Below are 21734 nucleotides of genomic sequence, written 5' to 3' on the forward strand. Positions count from 1 at the left end.
TGCCTAGAGGAAGTTTATTATAAATCTCTTAACCTGAATAAGGACCTGAAACATAATATTTAGAAAGTCTTACTTTTTTTCTGGTTTATTTTTAAGAATTGGTGACTTCTGAAAGAACACGGCAAACACTCAAAATCTAAACAGATTACTCATAGACTATTTCTGACAGTTTAAACCTGCCCTAAGCTTGGTTTTGCTGCCTTCTTGGCACCATTCTATGAGACAGCTCCAGGATGTTCTTTGAACCCAAACAGGACCATGTTTTTTGCTCCAGAGAAATATTAAAAGCAAACAGTTCAGGGGCACCTAGGTGGTTTAGTCGGTTGAGTATCTGATTTTTGATTTTGGCTCAGGTCATGATCTCACGGTTTGTGAGATCGAGCCCCATGTCGGGCTCTGTGTGAGAGTACAGAGCCTGCTTGGGATTCTCCTCTCTCTCTGCCCCTCCCCTGCACATGTGTGCACATGCTCTCTCAAAATAAATGAACTTAAAAAAAATTTTTTTTTTTAAAGCGCACAGTTCATGGGGCGCCTGGGTGGCTCAGTCAGTTGGGCGTCCGACTTCGGCTCAGGTCATGATCTCGCAGTTCGTGAGTTCGAGCCCCGCGTCAGGCTCTGTGCTGACAGCTTAGGGCCTGGAGCCTGCTTCGGATTCTGTGTCTCCCTCTCTCTCTGCTCCTCCCCTGCTCATGCTCTCTCTCTCTCTCTCTCTCTGTCCTTCAAAAATAAATAAAAACATTAAAAATACAATTTAAAAAAAGCGCACAGTTCAAATCAGCTTGGTTCTTTGGTCTTAGTGTGAGAAGCCAAGCTGTCATGTAACCTGGAGAAAGGCAGAGTTTGGGAAGTGTAGGGTGGGGAGATGGCAAAACTGGTTGCCTTCTTTCCTCCTGCACTTGGTCTTCACACAACTATCCTTTAAGTTCAGGATCTTTCAACCATCCCAGGTTCAAGTCAGAAACCAAGGGGTCACCTTCTCCCTCTCCTTTATCCCTCGTAGCCAACCTGTTCCCAAGTCCAGGGGATCTTCCCCTCTACACCTCGGAAATCTGTCCATTCTCCTAGCTCCGCAGCGGCTAACCTGATTCAAGGTATGTTACTTGACAGGACCACTACAGTAAACTACCCAACTGTCCACCAGTATGTGTGCTCTTCCCTCTCTCATCTATTCCCTACCCTGTAGCCCGAATTATCTTTCAAAACAAAAATCTGGTCAAATATCCTACTCATCCCTGCTTTTATTAAAACTCTTCAAAGCAATGCCTCCCATTACTTTAAGAATCACAACTGTGATTAGATGGGTGAAAACAGAAATGAGACAAGATTGGCCAAGTACCGACGAAAGCTAGATGAGTGTATTAATACTAGCCTCTCTTCTGTGTATGTCTGAGATTTTCCACAATAATAAAAAAAAAAAGTTAAAAAATAAATAACAACCAAGAAACAAAGACCTAAGGCCAAAGACGACGGCTGACAAGGACCTCTATGGTCTGGCCCCACTTCATGTTTGTGCTCCACACCTCTGCACCACTGGCCTAATTTCAATTCTTTAAACACTGCACTCCTGCTTGATACAAAGTATTTGCACATGCTGTTCCATCAATCTGGAATGCCCTTCCCAATGCTTACTCAACTCCTACTCATTCTTCAGAGACCAGGGCGGCCTTCCCCAATACACCCCTGACCACCACGTCCACATCAAGGTTTTCTGTCAAATGCACTCACTTGACTGATGTTCTTTCCCCACACAATGTCACTTTAGTTTGTGATCAAACATTTCTGAGTGTGACAACTCTAAAGTTCATAAGAGCAGAGTCCATGTTTTTGCTTATCGGTGAGTATCAAGCATCTAGCACAGGACTTGGCAGAGAGCCAATGATTTAAAGGTAGCTGCTGAATGATCCATTTTACTATCTAAGACTATCAATGGAACTGCTTTCAAACTCCCTGTAACAAAACACATTCTAAAGTTTTGAAAATTATTTGCCATTTTGGTCTCCGTTTTCTGCAAGTGGCACAGAGGAATCATTCTTATTTGTTCCCTCAGTAGTGTCTTTCTTTTGGGATATTGGAGTCCTTAGCATTCCCGTCATGGAAGTATCATGATTACCCACCAAAAATAACCACACAAACCCAGAACCCGGTCTCTTTTCACTCTTTTTATAGTTGCTTCTCCTCCTTCCCCCAAATCAAGATCAAAGGAGTAGAGGACACATGGCAATGAATTCTCTCTCGGACCCCAGGAACTTCCCTTCACGTCCTGCTCCAGATGGCTGGCAAGCAGCTTTCTATTAGGAATGCTTCAACAGAGGCCCCAGGACTTCACCATTCTGCTTCCCTCGTGATTGCCACAGACAGTCCTTCTGTAATATATTCCAGGCATCGTCACAGTGCCATTTATATTGTATAATTCATGTGGGAAACTGTAACATTAAATGGGTCTGTCTTTTTATTTTATCAAAACACCTGGGTGACAGGCAGAAATGAGATTTAAATAATTCTGATTATTTTAACGTGTGAACATTTAGGGTAACAACTCATGTATCTGGACAGTGACATCTTGAACATTAATTTCAATATTTCTTAGAACTACAGTGCTATTAGGACCCTAAGAAATAATTTTACGGCCAGCCAAGAGACTAAATTTATCAAAATATCTTTTAAATAAAGACTGCATCAAGTATGTGGAAAAGACTTCACCAATTAATTCAGCCACCATTAATCCAAATTTATAACTGAGGAGCTGCTTACAAATTTAACTTTTATTCTACCTATGACCTGCTAAGTAAACTGACAGTAAAGTCCAAAAACAATTTAAGCACCCTCCAGCACTTGCTCATATGGAAATAATCCATGTTAACTACTAATCACTCTTCTTGTCAATTACAGCTAGATAGTAGGGCCCTTCACTCAGTAGGAAATACTTGAACCCTATGTATATATGTATCTATCAATCAAGAAAGTTCCATAGGGGGTGCCTGGGGTTCCATAGGGGGTGGCTCAGTCGGTTAAGAGTCTGGCTTTGGCTCAGGTCATGATCTTGGGGTTTGTGAGTTTGAGCCCCGCATCGGGCTCTGTGCTGACGGCTCAGAGCCTGGAGCCTGCTTTGGAATCTGTGACTCCCTCTCTCTCTGTCCCCTCCCCGCTCATGCTCTGTCTTTGTCTCTCAAAAAATAAATAAATGTTAAAAAAAATTTTTTTTTAAAAAAAGAAAGAAAGAAAGCTCCATAGTATAGGCATATCTCCAAGATATTAAGGGTTTGGTTTCCAAAGGCCACCGAAATAAAGTGAATATCTCCATGAAGTGACTCAAACGAGTTTTTTGGTTTCCCAGTGTATATAAAAGCTATGTATACATTATACTGTAGTCTATTCTGTGTGCAATAGCATTATGTCTCAAAAAAACAAAGTACATATCTTAATTTTAAAATACTTTAGTGCCAAAAATGTTAACTGTCATTTGAGCTTTTAGCAAGTTGTAATCTTTGATCACAGGTTACACTAACAAATATAATAATGGAAAGGTTTGAAATATTGCAAGAATTTTCAAAATGTGACAAACACAAAGTCAGCAAATGCTATTGGAAAAATAGACCAATCACACCTGCTTGATGCAGGGTTGCCACAAACCTCCAATTTGTAAAAAGCATAGTATCTACAATGCACAGTAGAATGAGATATGCCTGTATGTAGTCCAGACTATTAACTCGCAATTACTGGAAAATGAGTCTGAATTAAGACGGTTCTGCTTAAAAACATAAAAAAGGTTCTACATATTTTTTGTTTAAAAACACAAAATTGGCCCCAATGCAGAGCAAGGGAGTAAGCAAACTTTAAATTCCTTTGTAAAAATTTGGGGTAACCTCTCTTCATAAACGTTAAGCAACTGCTAAACTTGTAAGAATAAGACTACTCGAAACCTGAATAAGGGCATTAAAAGATTTTCATTCATTTTTAGAAATTTTTTTGCTAAGAAATTTTCAGTAAAAAGGTTTAACAGAAATTCTTTCCTAATCTAATAAGGAGAGTTCTTAAGACTGCTTTATTATTGGGGTGCCTGAGTGGCTCAGGCAGCTTATGTGTCCAACTTCAGCTTGGGTCATGATCTCATGGTTAAGGAGTCCAAGCCCCACATCAGGTTCTGCACTGATGGTATGGAGACTGCATGGAATTCTCTCTCTCTCCCTCTCTGTCTGTCCCTCCCCTGCTTGTGTGCTCTCGCTCTCTCTCTCAAAAAATAAACTGGAAAAAAAAAAGAAAAGATTGCTTTATTACTTGCTATTATAAAACCAGAGCTAAAGGGCAGACCTGAAAACTAGATCATTCTCTACCTGCAGGAAAGGCTGCATTTCAATTTCAGACAATGGGAGACTATCTTTAAGGAAAGACCTGACAGCCTATTACAGTATTTATTTCCTGATTATCACTGGGGTCAAATGTTTGCCCTTGTATTTCACTAATTCCCCCTGGTAACATTAGTCCCATTCTGGTGTTTACTGGAGGTTGAGTTGGTTATATATACCAGGCCACTGACTAAGTAATCCCTCTTCCGTTTTTCTCTTTAAGAAGTATGGCTGTTTTTGGTGTCAGAAAATTTGTCTCCCTCTCTCTCTCTGCCCCTCCCCTGCTCGTGCTCTGTCTCTCTCTCTCAAAAATACATAAACTTAAAAAAATAAATAAATAAAAAGGAAATTCTGACACATGCTACAACATGGATGAAACTTGGAAGGCACTGTGCTAAATGAGATAAACCAGTCACAAAAAGACAAATACTGTATAATTCCACTTATATGAGATACCTAGGGTAATCAAACTCAGAAATGAAGTAAAATGCTGGTTCCTGGGGGAAGAAGGGCAGACAGAAAATTATTTGATGAATATAGTTTCCATTTGGGAAGATGAAAAAGTTCTGGACTTTGTAAATGTAAATGTAAACTTTGACAATGTAAGTGTACTTAGTACTATGGAACTCTGCACAAAATAGTGATAAACTTCATTGTGTGTATTTTATCACAATTAAACATTTTTAAATTAAAAAAAAAAAAAGAAGTATGGCTGTTTATCTGGTGGTTACTAGAAGACTTAAAGCGATAACCCTATATTGCCAATTAATCATATGCTCCTATGGAGCACCAACCACAGCACTAGTGTTCCTAGGTGGCACTGACCAAATGTTTAAATCAGCCATTCAGTGTGTTTAGCCAGCCTCCAGTATCAGGGCCCTTAAGAAGGTTGTTGATACCTATCGTTGCACAGAACCAAATAACTTGATATCACATTCACTGCACAGCTTGCCTGCCAATTTCTTAAAATGTGTATAGAACTTTTTTTTTTTTTTTAAGTTGGCTCTATGCCCAACGTGGGGCTGGAACTCATGACCCTGAGATCAAGAGTCACATGTTCTACCGAATGAGCCAGCCAGGCGCCCCATGTATAGAATTTTTTTATCAGTCTTCTACTTCTTTATCTTTCGGCATATTGCCTACAGGTGGAATTAGGTGACAGCTTCCAGTTCTTCCATATTCACAATGAAAAGCTTTGCCTGTATATGTAATTTTTCCAGTGAAGTCTAAGCTATGTACCCGGCAATCTTCAGGATTACTGTCAGTCCACAATATAGTGCCAATTCTGCAGAATAGGCTGTCCTCCTCCTGTACACAACCAAGGCAATGATCATTCTCAAGAAGCCCCTGTACCATTAATCCAGGATGCAAAAGAAACACGTTAAGGGCACTGAAACTCAACCTACAGCAATGCCAAGAGATGTGACCTGAAGGGAAAGAAATGTGACAGCTGATCAGCCTGACCATTTCAGAAGGGCTGTGCTACCAGTAAGAGGTGACCCACCACCAAAACAAGCTCCATAAGTCCTGGACTTAGCGACATAGCAACAAAGCGAGTGAGAAACCAGCTAATCACCTTTGTCTTTTCAAACATGCACATCAAATACCAGTTTACAACATCGCAAATACAAAAAAAATGACCATATATGTATGACACGCTAAAGATCAAGAGCAGAGGAAAAGCTGCAAAAGCATGAATGATGGAGGGTCGGTTTTGTTTTGTTGCTTCTCCTAAAGGTAGCTGTTTGAAGGCTATGATGATATACTTCAATAATGAAAATGAATTTGAGCTTCACACAAAAGAGTAAATATTAAGCAACATAATTTCAAATGTGTAACAGACCACTCTGGGCAAAGTCCTTAAGCAGTTCTAGACATGGGTGACTTGACAAAACTGTGATCTATGGGTTTGTTTGCTTTTCTTCCTTCACTAGAAAGCAACTGGCCATTGGTTTTACAGATCTGCATCATGTATCAAAGTTCAAAAACACATTTTCCATAACTAATGCCTGCTGCTTTTATTATTAGTGCTAGTAGCCTATAAAACAGACTTGATGTAATCAGCTGTTTTTACCCTTTTGCTTTCCAGTTAATAAAGTTTTCTGACACCTTTCTATATTATTTACAAGAACGGTGAAGTATAACACGACCATTAAAACAAGGATAATTCTAAGGTACAACATGACTGCAAAAGCTAATTGTTTGAACACAAATATTAAGATATCAAACACTAACCAGGCAGTACATTTAAAAATACTCCTTGATACGAAAGGTAGGATGCAAAAATTTAAATAAACTTAAAAAAAATGTAAGTACGTCTCACTCAGTGAGACTATGGAGCCAAAATGGAAGCTCTGTCACAGATAATCCTAGAATTCGCATGAGGTAATCAGACGTGAAGTTCGCAAGCGGCCTAACTTCTGGTTGTATCACATTACCCCAGGCTGTCCTTTTGCGGCTTCTTTGCCATTTCACAGCTGTACCTGACGCGGCACGTTGCCCTTAATTGCTCCACCCTCGCTCTCTTGGTTTTGTTTTGCTGAAAATGCAGATGCAATCTGAAAAGAATATCCACATGCTTCCATCTCTACATCTCCCTACCTTGCTGCACCCAGGCCCATAAACCGGGTCTCTCCTCTTAGTACCACAGAGGCGCTATTTGTGCTCCAAGTGGAAACCAACCCAGTGGTTCTCTATGCCCCACTTAAAAACATTGCTCCAAGCGATTCTCCCCCTCTCTTCTGCATAACGACTTTACCTCTCTACCAAAGCATAAAACATGCTGTATTTCTCCCTCAAGAAGAAACAAAACCCTCTCTTGACCCCATATCCCCCTTCTATCTACTGCTCTCCTTTATAGCAAAATTATTCAGTAAAATTGTCTGTAACTACTGATCTATATTCTTTTCCCACTCACTCCTGAATCCACTGCAAACAGAATTTTTCCCCCTTATCAAAGTCACCAATTACCTTCTTGTTGCTCAATCCGATGGCCAATTCAGTCTTCATCCACTTGACCCATCAGTAGCCCTTGTCATGATGACATTCTCACTCTGCGCTGAATCAACTTTTCCTTGGCTTCCAGAACACATACTCTTCCGATTTCCTCGCTCCCTTGCTTGCTACTCTTTCCTTATCTCCTCGGCCTCTAAATCATGCAGTGTTGAAGGGCTTAGTCCTCAAAGTGTCTTCTCTTCTATACCTACTCATTCTCTTTGTGATTCTGTCCAGGATTGTGGCTTAAAATACCACTGATAGGCTGACAACTTTCAAATTTATACCTCCAGCCCATTCCTCTCCCCTGAATGCCATTTTCTATATATACCTCATCTTTTCCCCATCCCAAACCTGCTCCTTCAGTCGTTTACTCCATTCCAGGGAAATGGCAGCTCTACCCTTCCAGATACTCTGGTCAAAAAGCTTAAGGCCCCCCTTGACCCTACTCACATCTTACACTCAACCAATCAACAAAATCCCACCTTCAAGAATAACCCAATTGTGACTTCATATGACCTCCACTGCCACCATTCCAAAGACCTTGACTGAATGAGATTGTATCTAATAAAATTCCTAACAGTGTCTGGCACAAAAAAGCACTTGACTAATAACAATGCCCTTCCTCCCACCAAAATTTCACATCAGGCTGCAGTTAAGAATCACTCAGAAAAAGAGGTTCTCAAAACCTCCTTTGGGGGCTGGGGGGCACAGGTCCCTGAGGGGCCAATACTATTTTCATATTAATACTAAGATATTATCTGCCCTTTGCACTCTTATTCTCTCATGTGTGTACAGTGGAGTTTTCCAGAGGCTACGTGACAGGTAACAATGTCATCACTCCGACCGTTAATGGAATGTGTACTTGTATAGTCTTGTTATCTAGAATTTTCTAAGATAACAGGTTTAGGATACAAATATGCTTCTCAGAGATTAACTCAGTTTGATCGTTCTGTGCTCTTACCAGTCATTTACACCTGCTATAAATTCCTACAACCTGAATATTGCCCTACATATCATTAATCCAAATTCTGAAGCTTTGCTTATGCCTACACAAAAACACAAACAATACATTCTGTAGTCTAGTTTGGCAATAGTATATTTCAAATTTTGAAATTTTTCTAAATTTTTAAATTGTATCTAAAACTGTTACTTTACCACCATTTTATTACTTTAACAATATTTTATTCTCAAATAAAAGACAATGTGTCTATAACTTTTTTATATTTAAGGATAGACTATTTCTTTAAAAAAGGAAGATTAGGAGACTTGATTTCTCAACGCACAGTTGCACCATCCATGTCTAAAGATGCTGAAAATGATGAAACTGACCATATCAGTGAGTTGTCGGATTCATGAAAGGGAGGAGTCTACTCCAAGGAAACTGGATGAAACTGTAGTAAGAAACAAAAATATGGAAGATGGAAGCCATCTTACCCTTAGATTTGTAGATGTTAATAATCTACCTTATTATGTTTTATGCAACAAAGGTTTTTTGGTTTTTTTTAACCTTTTTAAAGTTTATTTGTTTTGAGAAATTGAGCACAAGCAGGATCAGAGAGAAGGAGAGACAGAATCCCAAGCAGGCTCCACACCATCAGAGCAGAGCCCGATGCGGGGCTTGAACTCACGTACTGCGAGATCATGACCAGAGCCAAGATCAAGACTTGGTCACTTAACCAACTGTGCCACCCAGACGCCCCAACAAAGTATTTTTTTTTTTAATTTTTTTTTCAACGTTTTTTATTTATTTTTGGGACAGAGACAGAGCATGAACGGGGGAGGGGCAGAGAGAGAGGGAGACACAGAATCGGAAGCAGGCTCCAGGCTCTGAGCCATCAGCCCAGAGCCTGACGCGGGGCTCGAACTCACGGACCGCGAGATCGTGACCTGGCTGAAGTCGGACGCTTAACCGACTGCGCCACCCAGGCGCCCCAAAGTATTTTTTAATATTATTACTGAAGCATCATATTGAGACTAATCATTCAAAAAAAAAAAAAAAAAGGAACTGAATATTTTACACACCATAATCAAGTGGGATTTATTCCAGGATGTAAAGATAGTTTGATCTCCACATATCAATACAATACACTACACTAACAAAATAAAACACAAAAATTACATTATCATCTCTGGGTCGCCTGGGTGGCTCAGTCAGTTGAGCATCTGACTTTGGCTTGGGTCATGATCTCGCGGTCTGTGGGTTCGAGTCCCGTGTCGGGCTCTGTGCTGACAGCTCAGAGCCTGGAGCCTGCTTTGGATTCTGTGTCTCACTCTCTCTCTGCCCCTCCCCCGCTCATGCTCTGTCTCTCTCTCTCTGTCAAAAATAAATAAACATTAAAAAATTTTTGGGGTGCCTGGGTGGCTCAGTCAGTTAAGCGTCCAACTTTGGCTCAGGTCATGATCTTGCGGTTCGTGAGCTCAAGCCCTGCGTCGGGCTCTGTGCTGACAGCTCAGAGCCTGGAGCCTGTTTCGGATTCTGTGTCTCCCTCTCTCTCTCTGACCCTCCCTCGTTCATGCTCTGTCTCTCTCTGTCTCAAAAATAAATAAACGTTAAAAAAATTTTTTTAATTTTTTTTTAATTTTGAAAATTATATTGTCATCTCAGTAGATACAGAAAAAGCTTTTGACAAAATTAAACATCAATTCATAATAAAAACTCTCATCAAAGTGGGTAAAAAAAGAATGTGCCTCAACATAATAAAGGCCACATATGACAAGCCCAAGACTAACATCATACTCAAAGGTGAAAAACTGAAAGCTTTTCCTCCAAAATCAGGAACAGAACAAGGATGCCCACTGTTGCCACTTTTATTCAACACAGTACTGGAAGCCCTAGCCAAAGCAATTAGGCGAAAGAAAAGAAAAGAAAAGAAAGGAAAAGAGAAAAGAAAAGAAAGAAAAGGCATCCAAGTCAGAAGAGAAAAAGTAAAACTGTGACTATTTGCAGATAACATGGTCTTATATGTGAGCAAACCTTAAAGACTCTGCCAAAGTTAGAACTAATAAATTTCATGAAGTTGTAGGATACAAATTCCATATTCAAAAAATCAACTGCATTTCTATACACTAAAAATGAAATATCAGAAAAAGAAATTAAGAAAATCCCATTTGCAGTTACATTAAAAAGAATAAAATACTTAGGAATAAATTTAACCAAGGGGGTGAAAGATATGTACACTGAAAACTGTAACACATTCATGAAAGAAACCAAAGACACAAATAAATGGGCAGATATTCCATGACCATGGACGAAAGAATTAATATTATTAAAATGCTCCATACTACCCAAAGCAATCTACAAATTGAATGCAATCCCTACCCAAATTTGAATGACATTTTTCACAAAAAGAGAAGAATCAATCCTAAAACTTGTATGGAACCACAGAAGACCCTAATAGCCAAAGCAATCTTAAGAAGAACAAAGCCGGCTGGGGCGCCTGGGTGGCTCAGTGGTTAGGTGTCCGACTTCGGCTCAGGTCATGATCTCACGGTTTGTAGGTTCAAGCCCCACATCGGGCTCTGTGCTGAGAGCCTGAAGCCTGCTTTGGAGTCTGTGTCTCCTTCTCTCTCTGCCCCTCCCCCACTTGTGCCCTGTCTCTGTCTCTCAAAAATAAATAAAATGTAAAAAAAAATTTTTTTTATAAAAGAAAAAAAAAACCAAAAAACAAAGCTGGAGGCATCATGCTTCCAGTTCCAAACCACATTACCAAGCTACAGTAATCAAAACAGTATTGGTGTCAAACATACATAGATCAGTGGGACAGAACAGAGTGTCAAGAAATAAAACCATGAATTTATGGTCAATTAATTTATGACAAAGACGCCAAAAATATGTAACAGGGAAAGGACAGTCTCTTTAATAAATGGTGCTGGGAGGGTCACCTGGGTGGCTAAGTTGGTTAAACGTCCAACTCTTGGTTAAACTGGACAGCCACATGCCAAAGAATGAAACTGGACCACTGTGTTACATTATACACAAAAATTAACTCAAAATGAATTAAAGACTTTAACGTGAGATCTGAAATCAGAAAATTCCTAAAAGAAAACACACAGCAGATAAGCTCCTTAACATCAGTCTTGGCAATGATTTTTTTAATTTGAGACCAAAAGCAAAGGTAACAGAGGTGCCACTCTGGCTCAGTCAGTAGAGCATGTGAGTCTTGACCTCAGGGTCGTGAGTTTGAGCCCCGCGTTGGGCACAGATTTTACTTAAAAAAAAAAAAAAAAAAAAGCTAGGGTGCCTGGGTGGCTCAGTTGGTTGAGCATCCGATTTTGGCTCAAGTCATGATCTCAGGGTTGTTGAGTTCAAGCCCCACATTGGGCTCTCTGCAGTCTGCACAGAGCGCACTTCAGATCCTCTGCCCCTGTTCCCCACTCTCGTGCATGCTCTCTCAAAAATAAATAAACATTAAAAAATATTTTTTTTAATCATAAAACTCCTTAAAAAAAAAAAAAAAGCAAGGGCAACAAAAGCAAAAATAAACAAGTGGGATTACATCAAACTAAAAAGCTGCAAGCAAAGGAAACCATAAAAAGGCAACCTACCAAATAACAGAAAACATTTGCAAATCATACATCTGATAAGGGTAATATCCCAAGTATACAGAGAACTCATATAACTCCACAACAACAACAAAACAAAAAAGAAAGAAAAAGATGTGATTTTAAAATGGGCAGAACTAAATAAACATTTTTTCAGGGATTGGGGAGGGAAATTTTAAACCATTTTTTCAAAGATGACATACAAATGGCCAACAGGTACCTGAAAGGATGCTCAACATCATCAGAGAAATATAAATCAAAACCACAATGAGCATCACCTCACACCTGTTATAATGGCTGTCACATTAAAATGACGAGATCACAAGCATTGGATATGGAGAAAAGAGAACCTGTGTGCTATTGGTGGGAATGTAAACTGATGCAGCCATTATGGAAAACAGTATGGAGGTTCCTCAAAAAATTAAAAACAGAACTATCATATGATCCAGCAATCCAACTTCTGGGTATAGCCAAAGGAAACAAAATCACTACCTCGAAGAGGTATCTATATGCCCATGTTCACTGAAGCATTATCACAATAGCCAAGACACGAGAACAACCTAAGTGTCCATCAGATGGATGAATGGATAAAGAAAATGCGACACACACACATAAGAGTATTACTCAGCCAAAGAAAAGAGAAACTGCCATTTGCAACAACCTGGATTAACCTGGAGGGCATTGTGCTTTGTAAAATAAATCAAAAACACACACTATCTAATCTCATTTACATGTGGAATCTAAAAAACAAACTCACAGAAACCGAGAACAGACTGATGGTTATGAGAGGTGGGGATGGGAGGGTGTGAACAGGGTCAAAAGCTACAAACTTTCAGTTACAAGATAAATAGGTTCTTGGGATGAGTGCCTGGGTGGCTCAGTTGGTTAAGTGTCAGACTTCAGCTCAGGTCATGATCTCACAGCTCATGAGTTCCAGACCTGAGTCTGGCTCTGTGCTGACAGCTCAGAGCCTGGAGCCTGCTTCAGACTGTCTCCCTCTCTCTCTGTTCCTCCCCTGCTCACTCTCTGTCTCTCTCGCTCTCAAAAGTAAATAAACATTAAAAAAATTTAATAAAAAAAGTTCTGGGGATGTTATGTACTATAGCTAACAATACTCTGGGGGCGTGGGAGGGGTGGAAGGTGGGTGATGGGTATTGAGGAGGGCACCTTTTGGGATGAGCACTGGGTGTTGTATGGAAACCAATTTGACAATAAATTTCATATATTGAAAAAATAATAATAAAAAAAAGGAAAAAAAATCACAATAAAAAAAAGACAAATCTTACATACACTAAAACATACTGGTTTTGAGTATACATTTGGACAATGTGTATACACCCATGTAAATAACATTTAAATCAAGATTGACATAGATTGAAAGAATGGCTGCAAACTCCTGAAATTCCAAGATGGCCATGTGAGTGGACCTGAGCTATCCCCCAGGACGTTAAGAGGACACCTGGAGGGAAACCAAGGTAACGCAGCTTGGAACTGGCCAACAACCAGACACACGGATGGGGGGCCCCCCTACATGATCCAGGTTATATAGAAGTATGTATGAGAGATGTAGATCGGCTGAGCTCATCCAGAGGACAAAAACTATGCAGCAGACCAACAAAATCGTGAGCTAAATAAAGTGAGGTTTGCTTTAAAAACAACAACAACAACAACAACAACAACACTCTGTTGTATACAGTTATTTGAAAGTTGCTAAGAAAGTAAATCTCAAAAGTGCTCAACAACAGAAAAAAAGATTTGTAACTATGTTATAGTGGAGAAACCAGACAGACCTCACCTTAACCCAACAATCACGGTTAACATCACCAATAAGTTATACTGACATCATGTACCTTTTAATATGATGCACTGACAAGGGGACATCACTTCTGAGACATTATCGCCAAAAATGCATGACCTCAATCTAATCTTAAGAAACCATGAGACCCAAGTTAAGGAACATTCTACAAAATAATTCACTACATATTCTGTGTGAGACTCAATTTTCTTCAGATACTTCAAAACAACCTATCAAAACACTGAACCTGTACTGAATAGCAGATACGAAAACCCGGCTATCAATTATCTAAGAATATCTGTGGATTTGTAAAAAGTGTAAAATACCACCAATCTTGTCACTAAATCTCACACCTGTTTCTTATTAATGAGCACTGGGGGAAGACGGTGGCAATTCTTTAAGATGGTGGGCTGTCATCTTCAAAAAAATGTGTATTTTGTGAGACTGGAGAAAGATAAAACAGTAATTACTGTGGCTGCCAATATTATATTTGTGATTTAACAATGTCATTTACACGGCATTTACAGCAACAGAGGAACATTTAAATAAATTATTTAATCTATTCAATGGACACACAGACGTTAAAATGTATATGGTGAGTTCAGATTAGGAAAAAAAAATGTTTATCATACATGAAAAACCAGTTTACAAAACTGTATTTAAACCAATCACAATGCTGTAAAAAACAAAAACCATAATGATTAAAGAATTTCCTCCCTATGTTTTGGAAGAAATTAAGAGTAGGTATTTATCCTCCCAACAACTGTGAGCCTGCCATAAGCACCATGTAGGCACCAGGGAAGATAAACTAGAAGCAGGAGACACGCATTAGATCTCTGGTAATTTACAACCCAGTGGGCTCAAAAGAAGGGAAGTTTTCCAAATTCACTACAACGAGCGTGAAATATCATTATAATGTAAGAAAGACTAATAAAACTGCCTTCCAAAATAAGTTTTTGGCATTCAAAATTTGCCAAAAATATCCATGTTTCTGATAAATTCATTTCTTCCCACAACACACATGTGCTGGCTCTGGGATGTGTGAGCAGCTGCAGCCAAAAGTGACAATAACCAATAGACGCTGCTAAAGTCAGTATAGATTTTATTTCTATAATTGTATCACAGCCTCTCATTCCACCTGCTTTTTGTTTTGTTTTCCATGCTGGTGCTGAGAGACAGCTTTAGAAATATATCTTTATTCACATTTCTTCCTTTCCACATATTTACCTTCTTCTTGTGGATCTGTCAGAAAAAAACTGTGCCCTTTTCTTCTTTTGGACACATTATTTCACCAGAAATACCACAGTAGACAGCTCTGAACACCCTTTTGGTTTCAGTTCCCTTATCTCACTGAAGTGGCTGGATTTTGTCTAAGGTTACTTCCAGGCTTACAAATGTAAAGATTCTTCCCTCCTTCCGAAGATAAAGCCCTTTGAAAGCAAACTCATATAGCTTCATTTCCTGCATTTAAATCCTTTTTAGGGAAGCCTGGGTGACTCAGTTGGTTGAGCGTCCGACTTTGGCTCAGGTCATGGTCTTGCAGCTTGTGAGTTCAAGCCCTATGACAGCTCAGACTCCGGAGCCTGATTCAGATTTTGTGTCTCTCTCTCTTTCTGCCCCTCCCCTGCTTGTGTTCTGTCTCTCTCAAAAATAAGTTTAAAAAAAATTTTTTTTTAATTAAAAAAAAAATAAAAGTAAATAAATAAATCCTTTTTTAAAAAATTTTTTTTAAATATTTATTTCTTTTTGAGAGAGAGAGAGAGAGAGAGAGAGAAAGCAGGGCAGGGGTAGAGAGAGAAGGAGACATAGAATCCAAAGCAAGGTCCAGTCTCTGAACTGTCAGCATAGAGCCCAACACAGGGCTTGAACTCACAGACCGCGAGATCATGACCTGAGCCAAAGTCGGACACTTAACCGACTGAGCCACTCAGGCGCCCCATAAATTAATCCTTTTTACAATTTGCTCCATTTAAATTCTTTCTTTTCCAATTCCTACGCTTTTGGATCACACATCACACTAAAGCCTATCTTTGTGCAGTGTGCTAGGCTGTTAAGATCGGGATCTGATATTTTTTCAAGATCTGCACAATCTGTATTAATGTAGTGGAAGCAAACCTCTACTCACCCTTCGACACCCAGATTTACTTCTTTCCCACTATTTCCAACTTCCCAATTCAGTATTAGTCAACCCACTATGCCTTAAGCATTCTGGACAGGGTCCCTTTACGACACTTATCTCACTGCCTCATAATTACTTGACCACTGTGACTCCTTCAGTGGATCCTGTCTTAGTAACAATGGCTAACAATTCCCGAATGCTCCACAAGTACCTGGGAGGCGCTTTATCTTCCCTCATTCAAGTTTCACAGAACTTCATGAGTTAGGTGCTACTTATTCCCACTTTACAGATGAAAACACGGACTCCTCTGACCTTACATAATGCTCTTGAATCAGTCCCCACCCTTGAAACACCTCTTCTGTTCCCCTTCCTCTCTACAGCTCCTACATGCAAAGGCATAGGGAAATACAAAAAATATAAATGCTTCTAGCCTCTCTTTTGAAGACAGGATTTAAGTTTCCAGAGTTCTAAAATTCTCCTTCCTGTTTATAGTTTATTCTCCATGGTGCTCTATACACAGCAGGCCCACAACTGCTCGTGAGGATACATACCATTCAACTTCCAAACTTAAAAAACAATCATTTTGATCCCAACCATACCAGTCTGTCAGACTTTTTCTCGCCTCTAAAATGCCTCTGACCAGACCCCTTTCAGTATATACATTTTCCTTCTCAGAATGATGGGGCCATCTGGAAGGAGTTTCCTCAAATTCACATCAATATAATTCAGGCTCTAGGTTTTTTCTTTTCTCCACCCTGCCATCTCAGATTAAAATTCACTTCTTTCCTGAAACCAGTCCTAATCAACCCAAAACCACACTGGATCCCCTTCTAAACCTACCTGTTCTCCTCCTTCCTACCTACCTAAATCCTATCCATCTCCTAAAGCCCAAGATTGACTACTTCAGTATTCTGTCTCCAACATGAAGCCCCTCCAAAGCACAGCCTCTCTATACTTCTAATTGTACCATGTACTTTAGTCCTGTCTCTTCCAATTGTCTATCTGCCCCCACTTAAGACACAAAATAGCCGCTTGCTCAACTGCACTGAAATGCCTAAAGAAAATTTAATTATCAATATAGAAAAGCATTCTTCCTGGAGACCAGTGAACACATCCCCAGTATTAAAAATCATCACTGCATCTAGACTAGTGCTTTATATAAAGGCTTCAATAAATTCTTGTTGATCAAGATAGAACTTGGGAGACTACAATGTATATTTTAAGAAACATCCTAGAGCTTTCATAAACCTGCATTTAAAAAGCATTTTTCAGGTGCCTGGGTGGCTCAGTCGGTATGTAGAGCATGCAACTCTTCACCTTTGGGTTATAAGTTCAAGTCCTATATTGGGTGCAGAGATTACTTTGGAAAAATAAAATCTTAAAAAAAAAAAAAAACACTGGGACGCCTGGGTGGCTCAGTCGGTTGAGCATCCAACTTCTGCTCAGGTCATGATCTCGCAGTTTGTGAGCTCTAGCCCCACAATGGGCTCAGTGCTGACAGCCCATCAGTGCAGAGCCTGCTTCGGATCCTCTGTCCCCCTCTATCTCCCCTGCTTATACTCTCCCCCAAAATAAATAAATATTTTTTTAATTAAAAAAAACAAAAAACATTTTTTAATCTGGTCCTTGACATCCACAAGGTTTAAAATATTAAAAATTCACACATCCTCAGATATTCTTTAGGACAATTCTAAAAAGAGAAACTATAAGCATCAAGGGTAGGGAGGGTATGATCATGCTGATAAGCATTTAGTAAAAACACCAGTGTTCAGGCCAATGTTAGCTACACTGGCTCTAATCTGACTGGATTATTCTTTGGCCATCACTTTAGCAGGAAGAAATTTTTACCACAGAAAAAAATAGAAAAATGTTAAAGCTCTCCCAGAAAAGATAAGAAAAGATAAGATAAGATAAGATAAGATAATTTGGACTCAACGCATACACATTTCTTCTGGGGTACTGAATTAGTGAGGACGTTACCTTAAAAACTACCCAAGGCATAAGACAGGGTTCTTGGGTTGCAAGCAACAGAAACCAAGTCTGGCCATCTGTAGCCAAAGGAAATGTGCTGAAAGAAATACCACAGGCTCAGATAATTGGAGAGGCAGGGACTAGAAGGCCAGGCTGGGAAGATAAGCCCACACCATGGCACTCCAGGACTGGCAGCTAGAGCCTCAGCCAGGATCTGAAACACAAATATCTGGTTAGCAAGGTAGCCACTCCCCTTCCCCAGCACTCCCCACAGCCTTCTCAGGACCCAGATTCCAAGGACTGAGCCACCAACTAACGGAGCCTGAGTCCTGCATCCACACAGGCACACCAGAGAAGGGAGCTAGCGCACTGGCCATTCAGTTTTGGGGATGGTAGTGTGGGCCCTTCCTCCTCTCCAAAAGAGGATTTCTCCAAAAAAGAAGAATGCATTGAGGAAAGAAGAGCTGACCAGAGACCCTAGAAATAAAAAGCACTTATCCCTCTCGTCAGAGACATACCCACTTGCAGAGTCACTCTCAGAATGACTCTACAAACATTCTATGCTCTGATTTTCTGCCAGAAAAATCAATCGTTCAATACACTCTAAATCCCTGCACTAGGGCCCACAAACTCCTCTCTAGAGGCTCTAATGTGTATGCTATTGCCTCAGCTGCCCTTGGCCTCTTCTGCCCAGTCTGGCCACAGTATACCCTCCCCCCAAGTCCCTTGATCAAGTCCTCTGCCAAGTCCTTCCCAGACGCACACCTTATAAAACCAAAGAATTCATCCCCCCACTTCTTTCTCACACAGCACTGTATTTCTAGTTTAAAAATTTTGTTTTATTATAAAACTAATCCACAGAGATTATTTTTTAAATTTTTTGTAAAGTTTATTTATTTTATGAAAGAAAGAGAGAGAGAGAGAGAGAGAGAGAGAGAGAGAGCGCACGCGAGCAAGTGCATGAGTGGGGGAGGGACAGAGAGAGAAGGAGCTAGACAATTCCAAGCTGGCTCTGCGCTGTCAGCACAGAGCCCCATGTGGGGCCTGTGAGATCATGACCTGAGCCAAAACCAAGAGTCAGACGCTTAACCAACTGAGCCACCCAGGCGCCCCCACAGGGACTATTTTAAATAAAATGTAAGTTGTTAAATCAGTTTTCTTTTATGTACTTAAAATACTTTCTTAGACATGCAATAAAGTACTAGCTTTTAATGGTACAAAGTATTGATACCATGAAATAAAAAGTAAGTTAAATTCTGAAGGATTTTCCTGGTTCTAGTGGCAGCTCCAAGGTTCCAAACTGGTAGGGTTTTCTGTTGAGTTTCTTGTTTTCAAGTCCTTGGGGATGAGAAGTGTCTTTATTCCTCTCTCAGACGTTGGTTGGGTGAGACCCTCTTACTTTCTCTTTCTCCAAGTACAGATCTGGGGCAGAGGGGGGGAGGCAGGCTGAGGACAAAAGCTTTCTTTATCCAGAGAAAGGCTTCTTTCTCTTTTTTCTGTCAGGCTTGGACATTTGCCTAAATGACGGTAGGTGCTCCATAAATGATGATCTGAGGAAAGACGTATACTACTTAACAGTGCCGTGCTCCTATGGACAGGACCCACCGTCACCAAGTACTCTGCCCTGTCTGGTACCTCTCCTCACGCTGAAACTGTCATAGAAGATGACGAAACCAGAGAACCACTGAAGGACTCTATTTTAAGATCTTCTACTTCAAATATCACACCGTACTGCAATCGCTGGTTTAGTTATCGATCTCCGCCATCAAACTGCAAGAACATGAAAGCAGGGCCTGTGTCGGCCTCATTCACTGAAATGCAGCCCCGTGCGGTACTGCTCGAGAAGCACAAACCGTACTCATAAACAAATGCAAACCGGGGCTCACGAATGCCACAACGTTCTTCTCACCACAATTCACTACAAGCGCGGGTTACAATGAAGTCAGAAACTGCCTTTTTCTTAGCTTTCTATTTACACAGCTGACACTGAGTGTTAACTGGTGCCAGGCCCTGGGCTAACTGTTCTATATATTAAGTGATTTTCCTCAGGTCTCCAACAATACAATAAAATAAGGAGGTACTATTATTGCTACAAGAGGGAAGACGAGGCAAAGAGACATAAAGTAATTTGCTTAAGATCACCGGCGTAGTGAGTGTAAGAGCCAGGGTTCCAACCCATGTCTGTCTGACTCCAGGGCCCAAGCTCTTAACCACTACAAACATCAAAACTCAAATGCTACTCTATGAGGCCTGGGCAAGGGGGCACAAGTGTGTGAAGTCAGTCAGACTATTCTGACAAGGACTCATCGTGGGTCCAAAGCAAAGAGGTAGGAGTATTTCCATCTCCATAAAGAAATAGGCACTCTCCCATTGTCCTTGAAACATGTAGCCCTTTTATCTCGACCCTTCCACTTCAGAGTGAAATTTACAAGGGTACAAGAACTATTTGACCTTCCTCTTAGCGCTACCTCAGGGAGGCAGTAACACCTCAGCTACCACAATAAATGGTAGCTGTTGCTGGGCCTTGATATCAAAGGGACCACGTGGAGTGGCAAGGACTGTGGCCAACTCAAGAGGGGTGGACAGTCCAAAGGGCAGCCACCAGTCAGCTCTGGCTACAGCCATCATACAGGAAAGCTGGCCCAGAACTGCCAGATCTTCCGATTTTCCAAGAAACCTAAAGACCAGGTTTCTTATTTGAACATTTTCAATATTAAAATATTGGCAACTAATTTTAAAAAATTGTTTAATCATCTTGCAGCCCAAACACAGCCATGAGCCATCAGTCTGTGGTCCTCATGACACTTCAGGGCAAACAGGTTTCCAAAGGCCTCTGACTTTCCATGAGGTCACCTATCTGGCCCGATGTCCTCCACCTGGAATATTCTTCATCAGCTACCCAAATCTAACCGAGACTTCTAGGTATGGCCCCACACACTCCATAAAACTGCTCTTGACACTTCAGCTCATCTTCACAGACTCCCCCAAATTCCCTTAAACACTCCTCTCCATCACTTCTCTAATAGGCTTATATTTTACATTCTACACTACATCCTGCCAACAGCTCACAGCCCCTTAGGAGCACACATTCTGTTCTACACATCTTAACCTCCTCAGTTTAGAGTATTCTTTATAGATATATGACAACTATTTTTGTAATTAAAAAACAATTCTGTTGAAAAAAATCACTCATGGTGTCTAGCACAAGGATGATCCCAAGCTACGTCCTTATTAAATAGTTGATGAACCCTATGGGGCGCCTGGGTGGCTCAGTCGGTTGGGCGTCCGACTTCAGCTCAGGTCATGATCTCACAGTTTGTGGGTTCAAGCCCCACATTGGGCTCTGTGCTGACAGCTCGGAGCCTGGAGCCTGCTTCAGATTCTGTGTCTCCCTCTCTCTCTGCTCCTCCCCCACTCATGCTATCTCTGTCTCTCAAAAATAAAATAAAAAACATTTTTAAAAAAATAGTTGGTGAACTTATTTAAATAACATAGAAATATAATTATTACACACAGAAACTTTCTGGATTCTTTTTCTAACTCATTTTACCAATAAAATCTAAAAGTTTCATCTTATTATTATTATTATTAAAGGCAGTCTCCCCAAAGTGCAAAACCTCCCAGGAAAAAAATCACTACAGTGATAGGTGTAAAAGCCCTGAGTGAGGGCTCAGCACATTTAGCAAATGATGACTGAATATAAGTCTAACAACCAAGTCATTTCTGCGAAGAGGAAGGAAATATAATTAAAATTCCAATGATTCAAAATACATATTATTTCAAGCTACTCACAAAAATAAAGTGTTCTATAAAAGCACATAACTTCTTTTAAAGCATATTTTATTAGGATTCCTAAATATTCAAAGGAAAATCACTATCTTTCCTTTGTTTTTAATTTTTTTCGTGATCTCTACACCCAATGTGGGGCTCGAACTCATGACCGTGAGATCACGAGTCGCACACTCTG

At 40.3% G+C, this 21734-nt stretch overlaps 1 protein-coding gene across 2 annotated transcripts in view; it reads right to left on the minus strand.

Annotated features, from left to right (window-relative positions):
* LOC122219799 (diphosphoinositol polyphosphate phosphohydrolase 1) overlaps positions 1-21734 on the minus strand; it is a 133227-nt gene that overhangs the window by 99780 nt on the left and 11713 nt on the right. Inside the window, exon 1 of one of the 2 annotated variants that reach the window (XM_042938495.1) lies at positions 7314-7893. The exons of the other annotated variant lie outside the window; for it this stretch is intronic. Within the exon in view, the coding sequence (XP_042794429.1) occupies positions 7314-7352 (39 nt within the window). The 5' untranslated portion in view covers positions 7353-7893. Of the gene's footprint in view, positions 1-7313; positions 7894-21734 lie in introns of those variants that run through there. 2 annotated transcript variants of the gene reach the window in all.

Source organism: Panthera leo, chromosome B2 (genome assembly GCF_018350215.1).
Source record: "Panthera leo isolate Ple1 chromosome B2, P.leo_Ple1_pat1.1, whole genome shotgun sequence".
In the NCBI taxonomy this organism is placed as follows: Eukaryota; Metazoa; Chordata; class Mammalia; order Carnivora; family Felidae; genus Panthera; species Panthera leo.